The following is an 8,436-nucleotide window of genomic DNA, read 5'->3' as shown; positions in this document are numbered from 1 at the left end:
ATAAATTTAAAATCTAGTTAATTAAGTTTATATGGCTTTTTTTTTCTAATTTTTATTAATATGCACAAGCTATAATCCACATGGTCTATTTATTTTTAATATATGTTTTAATATTACATGTTATCTCGAATTAGTAACAATCAACAGTCAATTCCCAACAGGGCAGGAAGCTCCCGCACCTCTGAAGTTCACAGATTGCAGGGAAACTTTTATCATACAAGAGAGAGGGCCGAGCAAAAAGCTTCTCATCCTCTCCCTCCTCCATGCAGCCACCTCCACTCAGAGAAAAGCCTGAAACCCAGCCATGAAATACAAGGACCCATTAACAATTCCCGGCCTGTAGTAACTCTCTCTCTCATTCTCTCACAAACAAAACCAAAAGCTCCAAAAAACACAAGTCCCCACCTCACCTGGGTATTAGTTATTAGCTGTTACCTGTACAATTTTTCCATTTTAAGAAACAAAAATAACCTGACATTCAAAACCCTAATTTCCCACAATTATCCACCAAAACCCCCAAAAACCAAGCAAAATTAATCTAACACCAAAACAATGATTAATGGTTTTGATGATGATCCAACATCAGCACCAGCAAACCTCTTCCACGGTAGCACCACACCCAATCCCTCTCTCCACTCCCACCCATAGATCCCCGGCTACACCCTCCCACACTCAATCCCAAACCCCCCTTTCTCTGGTCCCACTCTCCTCCTCCTCTCACCGCTTTCCCCCTCCTCCTCCTCCACCACCACCGCCACCGCCACCGTCCCTCGATCATGTAATTTCCCCGATCGCTTGCGCGGCCCACCACTCCGCCGAGCCAGCCCTCATGTTGGCTAGGGTTCGTCTCTCCGATATCTCTCCCTACGATGGGGCTCCTGCTGGGCCCTACGTGCGGGCGGTTGAGGCGCTATCGGGGTCATTAATGAAGCATAACGCTGCGGTTATTGAATTGGGGAGTGCAGAAGCCTCACTTATGCGGTGTGGCCTCGAGGCTGCAAGGTTGTATTTTAGGAGTCGATCTCAAAACGGTGTCGTTAAAGGTTGTAGCAGCCGCGGAGTTTACATGTACAGGGCTGGAAGGTTAAAATGTTTGTTTCATTAGTGTGAATTTTGATTGGAAGTGTGTAATTAGTGGAAGACTTGAAACTTTTAAATGGTTTTGTGTGTAATTAGTGTAAAGCTTAAAGCTTTGAGTGTGTAAATAGTTGTGGTTTCTGTCAGGATTGATTTTTCTTTTGTTATAAATGCGTGGCAGGCCAGTTGAAGATTGTGATTCGTCTCCGCCGTGTATGGCTGAAATATTTAGGTGCATGGGAAAGGCAGCGCGTTCTGCTTTATGTGCAATAGCAAGACATCTTCGTTTAAGGAGCGAGTAAGGATGGTGGATATTTTATTTTAAAAGTTTGTGGTGGCTACGACTTTTATGAATGATATGAAGCTTGCAAATTTTGTTGACTGCAGCGTTTTCAATCAATTACTTGATGATACGCCATTGCCTGCTGGCGAGGTGTCTTCTTCGGTGCTTGTTGCCTCTTATTCTCATACTTCCTTACAAAATGGAAAAGGGGCTATTGGAGGAGGGAAGCTGGCAGTTAATGGGGAAGCTGAAAAGGGACTGTTGACTTTGATTTCCTCGGACAGTCCTGGGTTGCAGGTGTTTTTCTGTCTTTTAAACAAAATGATATCTATAACAATTGTTATTCTTTAGTGTTGGAGATTTATTCCCGATTAGTATAGCACTTGCGGGTTCAAGTTAATTCTAAAGTTTCTTCTTTCTTTTTCCCAAGCCATGAGTAATAGATGTAATTTGTTTTATACCATCTTATATGCTTTTCGCCCTAGGTTTGTGACCCCGATGGTCATTGGTACTTGGCTGATTGTAGTTCAGCTCCAGGGAATCTTTTACTCATTACTGGCAAGACACTTGGCCACACTACTGCAGGACTTCGTCCTGCTGCCTTATATAGAGCTGCTTCTGATTACTCATCCGGTGCTAACAGTGGTGGCAGGTATAACTATTTTTTTATTTGAAACTAATTATTCTCACGCATCTTATGTTTAAAAATGTTATATTTGTTACAATTCTTTTTCATCTTTAGGCTGCTTATTTAACTTAACTGCTACAGGACTTCACTGGCATTTAGACTCATGCCACAGGGCAATGCCATTTTAGATTGTTCTCCTATTGCAGCAGCTGGTCATGTTATTCCCCAGCGCTATGTGCCTATATCTGTGAGTCAGTTTTTGGATGACCTTTCTGCTGAGGAGGATGTAAATTGCAATCGACCTGACAATACTCATGTAAGTTCCAACTGGAGTTTGCCTGTAAGGCTGTAAGAGTAAAAAGAATGTACACTAACCAAAACTTTGTATATTAGATTTACCCTTCTTTGTTTGTTGTGCTTTGTGTCCTCTCCTTTTTCTCTATTCTTCTCTAAAGGTTGTTAAGAGTAGGTTGTGCTGAAGTGGATAAAGTTTATTTTTTTATAAGACATCTGTGTTGTCCACCCTGTTTTCAGTCAGTTTCATTCAACAAATAGAATTTGCACTGCAAACATTGGATCTCAAAGACCCTGCACAAGTAACAATCATGGAACTCATGTTGTAATTGATCAAGTTCCTATTCTGTGATTTTCACTGGTTTGCAAAACTAATATTTCTCGACTTTGACATCTGGAGAAAAGGAAAATATTGAATAATTTAGCTGAAATGAGGTGGTTCTCTAAGGTACACAATGTGAAAGAATATTAGATCATCATGCGGTTTCTTGTCTGCCCTTGTTCTTTATTCATGTGGGTCAAGACTTTCATTCTTATTGTCTAGTTTAATGCTTTACCTTTTATTGTTTGCTGATCCACTGAAACTTTCTATTGTAATTTTGTCACACGAGATTTCATATTAAATTTTGGATTTACAGGTTGCTCAAAATGATGTGAATAAGGAACCATCACTAAGAAGTGTTCTCTCAGATCCCCTATCGTGAGTTCTTCTGTCTTTGCTTCTGTTTTTTCATTATGCTTGTTGGATTTGATATACTGGCATCCAAGTTTGGGTTACAATTTCAAATCTTGGAATCAAGTGGGTTATTCCAATTCAATGTGATACTGGCACTTTTTTCTTTCCATGGCTTATATTATATTGTTAAATTCACCCGGTTAAGATATCTTTATTCCCTACTTCATCCTGCTACTAATACAGAGTGGCAATTTTTATAAACATATATGAACAATGCAAGAAACTATTATGCAGATTCTTTCTTGCTGTTTTTTCACAATCAACCTCTCTAATGGTGTTTCTGTCCATGTGTTAAGTTCGAGAGTAACTCAGAAATAAAAGAAAAATACGTAACCTGAAATTATTCTTAGGATCAAACACAATAACCTATTTCACATGCCATGGAATTTGTATGGTTATATATCTCTGTAACTAAGACTTTTAGGTTGTTGGTGGAAAAGATGGGTGATGAATCTTTTTGTCTATATTTCATCTCTGCGATGTTTCCTTTTCATTGATATGTAGTGAGAAGTTTGCAGCACTGCTGGTCTCCCTATGCATGTATACATCATGAGAGTATTCCTAGAAGTAGTTGTTAAGGACCAACTTCATATGCATTAAGTTTTTGGATAACCTCATCTCTTGGTGCCCTCAGTAGAATTCTGGGTTCCTTGTCATAAAAAAAATAGAAAACATGGAAGGGTGAATCATTGTGTCTGTGCTTGTGATGTATACATCATGAGAGTATTCCTAGAAGTAGTTGTGAAGGACCAACTTTATATGCATTAAGTTTTTGGACAAACTCATCTACTGGTGCCCTCAGCAGAATTCTGGGTTCCTTGTCATAAAAAAATAGAAAACCCTTAACCGAAGTTACTAGTAGCTTAAAAAAGGAAATAGAAGAAAGTAGCACTTAGAGAAAAAAAAGAAAAAAGAAAAAGAAACACTCTTAGGCTACTGCTCAAACTAAACTGAAAGACTTATAATTTCATCATTGAAGTCCCCATCTATTACATATAACTATAATAGGCACCACAGCCCTAATAATTCTGAACTAAACAGGTAATAGAAATCCAAATTGAAAAAGGAAAACCATACATGGCACTCATTATTATTCCAAGTTCCTAAATAAACCATAATTCCCAAGTAGCATTAAATTCTTAAGCTGGACATTACTAAAAAGACTAAGTTTACAAGAAAAGCAAGAAATGTTGAATTAAAAATCAGAGTAATTCGAAAAGTTTTTTCTATTTGGCTGCGTGACTTCTTATGTGATTATGATAAAATCACTTTTACATTCATGGTCTTCTTATCCATATATCGATTTTACCTCTCTTGTTTAGAGATACAAAGAAATTGACTGCTATTCTAATGTGTGCTATGTGAATACTGAATGGGTCATTCCTGTTCCGCCCACTTATCTAATGATGCCTCAGAGGTGCATTCCTTGAGGATGCCGTGGTTGTTTCCTGTGGACATTCATTTGGTGGTATGATGCTGAGAAGAGTCCTTGACATGGTAAGTAGGATTATCTGCTATTTATTTAATGGAAATTAGAAGTAATTTTCATAGCAGCTTAGGAAGAATATGTAAGATTGTAAAAAACACTAGATGCTCTATGTTTTTGTATTGGATGTAGTGTCATACATTCAAGGCAGTTTCAGGGCATGTTTCATATATTCTTATGGCATGACATGAAAGCAAGCAACAAACTTGGACACCCATCAAATTCCTTGCTCTTGGTCTGTCATTATACCCCGAGCAGTGGAAAGAATTACAATCCCCATCCCACCTAGATTTCAATTGACGCTTCATCAACTGTTTCAGCTAGTATTTATTGCTCTTACTGCATAGGCACAAAAACAGAGGTGTAGCCTGTTTATGTTTTCTGTTATTCAAGGATTGCTACCCTGTGATGCGACATACTCTTTGATATATTCTTATGAGTACTAGTCCGCTGCTTTTGTACAATAGACTTTTCTAGTCTATATAGGAGACAAGAATCATAACTCCAGTTGTTTGCATCGCAGTCAAGATGTACACTTTGCAATGCAGAAATTGAGGCTGGATCTTTGGTTCCTAATTATGGTAGGCTCTACTTGACTTGTTTGAGTATTTTGTCTTGTGTATGCCCTCTTTCTCTCTCACACAAATCCTTTTGATGCCTGGTCTTGCTACATACCAATTCCTTTTCTGAACCTCCTAACTGTATCTTTTTGTGTTTTTGTTCTAATATTTTAACTTGTATGCAGCTCTTAGAGCTGCAGCTGCAGCTGTAAAGAATGAAGATGATCGAAGGCTATTTTATAACGCAACCCTGCGGAAGCGTCGCAAAGAAATGGGTGATCACCCAGATTCCATGAAGAGACAACACAGGGTATGCTTCGAATCAGAGCCTGATATTTTTATTATCTAGTTATCCTGTAAATGCACTGATACAAGCATGCAAGGATATCCAATCATCAACTACTTATTTTTGAAGTGGTTGTCGGGAAGGCAATGCAAAGGGAACTTGGATGTGTGACTTAGAAAATTCGTATAAATTTCAACATAGGCATTGGCTCTGTAGACAGTAGGTGATATCCATAATTATATAATGGTGACTTACAGCACAATTGAGGCATTAAGAATTGGTGTGAAGAACCTTGATTTTGGCATATTTTGCCTCAGCTGTTATGGAACATTGATAGCTCTTCCTGTAGCGTTCTATTTTGAAAGGGTTCTGTTCTGATTTTTGTCAGTGATTCAGTGATCAGAACTACTTAACTCTTTTTTTATTATTCTTTTTTAAATGCTTTGAAATCAATTACAATCTGATGATGACTGAAACCACAATTGAATCATTAGGAATTGGTGTGAGGAACCTCAATTTGGTATATTTTCCCTCAACTGATATGGAACATTGGTAACTCTTTAAGGAGCATTGTATTATCAAAAGGATTCTGCATGTTTGATGTTTTCAATGATCAATGCTGTAAATTTTTTGTTTCCACAACCGGCATGCTGGAAAGGTAGCTGGTTTGTGGAAGACAGTTTCTCCTTGGTGATTGCTGAAATGATTTTTTTTTTTCCTCTTTTGGCTGTTTACAGTCTTGTTTTTTATCTGAATTTTAGAATATGTTTATCTCCCACAGTTGAACCTCCAACGTACTTGGGTGAATGTTTTGTGGCAACTATGTTAATTCTGAAACTGCTACATGTTGCATAGGGTATCAAATCTGACCTAATTTTAACGTAATTGCTGGTGATGTTGGACTGCCACTTCATATGTCTATTATTAAATTTTGCTTCTAGCAGAGGCTGTTAAGCGAGCTTAAATCATGAAATTATCAGCAAATAATCTTTTGATCAAAACCGTAATGAATTGCTGAAATTTTTACTGTGAATGGTGCATTCTGTTATGCATTTTAACTGATTATTTATTTGTCCCTAGGAGAATGTAGATATTGCTGCTGCTGATGGCTTGCATAGAGGAGTGCAGTATCCTTTTTCTGTAAATGAGAAAGTAATGATTAAGGTTAGTTTTTAGCATTCTGTTGCCTGTTTTCTGATTTTAGCTGTTGTCATTTGAATGAATGAAAATTTGAGCGATGTGTTGAACCATGCAGGGAAATAGGAGGACACCAGAAAAATTTGTTGGAAAGGAAGCAGTCATCACTTCACAGTGTTTGAATGGCTGGTGAGTTGAGATGGCTTTTTAGAGCAGTTAAACACTACTTGCATTCTGATAATCACAGAATTGGTAAATTGAAACATTGTGTGGATATTAAAGAGAATCGTTGTTTAATTTGGATGTTAGATGCAAAGTGCAAAGATATTTCCCTTTCTTTCAGGTACTTGCTTAAGATTATTGGCAGTGGTGAGAATGTTCGTCTACAGTATCGCTCTCTTAGAAAAATTTTGAGCTCTGAAGCCATTGAAGACAGATGTGCTTCACAACCGATTCAAAACAGCAGCTAATAGACATTAATTTTCTGCATGTACACTTTTACCAGCTCTATAGGGCTCAACTAGTGATAGATCTTGTCCTGTTGATGCCAAGAAGGAAATGATGTCTTTTTCTTGTAAGTTGTTGTATCTGAGTATTTAGCTAGGATAGAGGTGTAGGTTATATGCAGCCAGAGTTCCAGTTAGCAGCTTGTAAAGAGAGGATGATCGAGGATGACACGGCCGTTCCGTTTCTTTGTAACAAGAGGGGCATGCACACCGGACAATGGTTTTTATTAAATGTCATCTGTTTTTGGTTTCCGTTTCTTTTTGGTTTTTCCCATTTGTGAGAGGAAAGTACCCTTCTTTTGCCTCTTTTTTTTAATGTTTTTCCCTCCTCCTGTCGCACACCCTCGACTGCATGAAAAGCAACCTGACAACTATTGAACTCCAATTGGTTTGTATCTACCACTTTTAAGCTACGCGTAGCCTTTGCTTTGTTTCTGATGAACTAATATTTTAAGGGTACGAAGGAACCGATGGTTGTCTCCGTAGCTTGTAAGTTATTTAAAGCTTCTCATTCTGATTGAACAAGCAAATCACTTGTTGTTTTTAACGTGCAGTAATTCGAATAGAAAATAAAATTGAGAAAGTAGGAACTTTGAATTGGTGAGTGGTAATTTAATGGAATTAGTCATACACAGTGGATCTTGTTATAACAAAGCCTTCTTTTCTAGAGCTTTTTTTTCCAGAGACTTTTTTGGACGAATTCCTATAAAGTGCACGTTTCAAGACATTGCTCATGACACTGTTTAGTGTAATAATGAAATGATGTAATTATCCCTTAATCATAAACTATGTATTCGGGATAAATTGATATTTTTACGATGATATACTCATATATTATAAATTATATGGTGTTATATTAGTCATCTTGATTCTTTACATTGTAAAATTACTAATTTAATTTTATAATAAAAAAATATAATATATTTCACTTTTCACTCGTGAATGTTCCGGTATTTTAGTTTTTTCAAAATAGTGCAAATACATTATTGCCTTGTAAGACAATCAAATAAACTCTCTTGCAAGTCTTTAGGTCTTTTTATGGTCACATTCACAGGTATTATTGTATTTTAATAAATTTTAAATATTTTTTAAAAAAAAAACTTGATGGCATATGCTCAAGTGAACAACCCTTGCACCATTTGAGTAAGGGATGCTTGATAATTAAAAGTCATGTTCACCAAGAGCGTTTAAATCCTTACAACGCTCTCTACGCAATAAGGTGACGTGTGTTCTGGGATTTCTTGAGGTTTGATGCTAGTAATAATTTTTTTTTTCTCTTTTCCTATCTTTTATCCTAGATTTTCATGTCATCCCATTAAAAAATCCAAAATATCCTTTTGATTTATTAATTTTTCATATTTAATTTCTCTTATTTTTATTAAATTTTTTGTATCTTAAATAATTTAAAATTACAATGCCTTTTAAATTTTACCTTCTTTAATT

The 8,436-nt window shown here is 36.7% G+C and overlaps 1 protein-coding gene across 3 annotated transcripts; it reads left to right on the top strand.

Annotated features, from left to right (window-relative positions):
• The first annotated feature begins 139 nt into the window (after nucleotides 1–139).
• LOC105119627 (uncharacterized) lies at nucleotides 140–7,478 on the top strand. 3 transcript variants are annotated; one of them, XR_841160.1, is made up of 12 exons: nucleotides 141–1,083; nucleotides 1,259–1,375; nucleotides 1,465–1,657; nucleotides 1,846–2,012; nucleotides 2,130–2,304; nucleotides 2,921–2,982; nucleotides 4,434–4,515; nucleotides 5,028–5,085; nucleotides 5,250–5,374; nucleotides 6,441–6,514; nucleotides 6,606–6,676; nucleotides 6,831–7,478. XR_841160.1 is itself a non-coding variant. In XM_011017791.1 (12 exons), the coding sequence occupies exons 1-12, from the start codon at nucleotides 560–562 to the stop codon at nucleotides 6,955–6,957; spliced, it is 1,785 nt and encodes a 594-aa protein (XP_011016093.1). In that variant the 5' UTR covers nucleotides 143–559; the 3' UTR covers nucleotides 6,958–7,478. The 3 variants fall into 3 exon arrangements, 2 of the variants coding, with proteins under 2 accessions (XP_011016094.1, XP_011016093.1); XM_011017791.1 differs by having other exon boundaries at nucleotides 143–1,083; nucleotides 6,431–6,514; XM_011017792.1 differs by lacking the exons at nucleotides 6,441–6,514; nucleotides 6,606–6,676; nucleotides 6,831–7,478 and having other exon boundaries at nucleotides 140–1,083; nucleotides 4,972–5,085; nucleotides 5,250–5,368.
• Nucleotides 7,479–8,436: the final 958 nt, after the last annotated feature.

This window comes from Populus euphratica, unplaced genomic scaffold, assembly GCF_000495115.2.
Source record: "Populus euphratica unplaced genomic scaffold, PopEup_1.0 scaffold3137.1, whole genome shotgun sequence".
In the NCBI taxonomy this organism is placed as follows: Eukaryota; Viridiplantae; Streptophyta; class Magnoliopsida; order Malpighiales; family Salicaceae; genus Populus; species Populus euphratica.
This window is presented reverse-complemented; position numbering and strand designations above follow the sequence as displayed.

Bases quoted from the DNA above. Each gene is read 5' to 3' on its own strand.
- LOC105119627 (XM_011017791.1), top strand. From the start codon at position 560: ATGGTTTTGATGATGATCCAACATCAGCACCAGCAAACCTCTTCCACG. The intron at 1,376-1,464 runs GTAAGGATGGTG...TGTTGACTGCAG, and splicing joins CATCTTCGTTTAAGGAGCGA to CGTTTTCAATCAATTACTTG. The intron at 2,013-2,129 runs GTATAACTATTT...TAACTGCTACAG, and splicing joins GGTGCTAACAGTGGTGGCAG to GACTTCACTGGCATTTAGAC.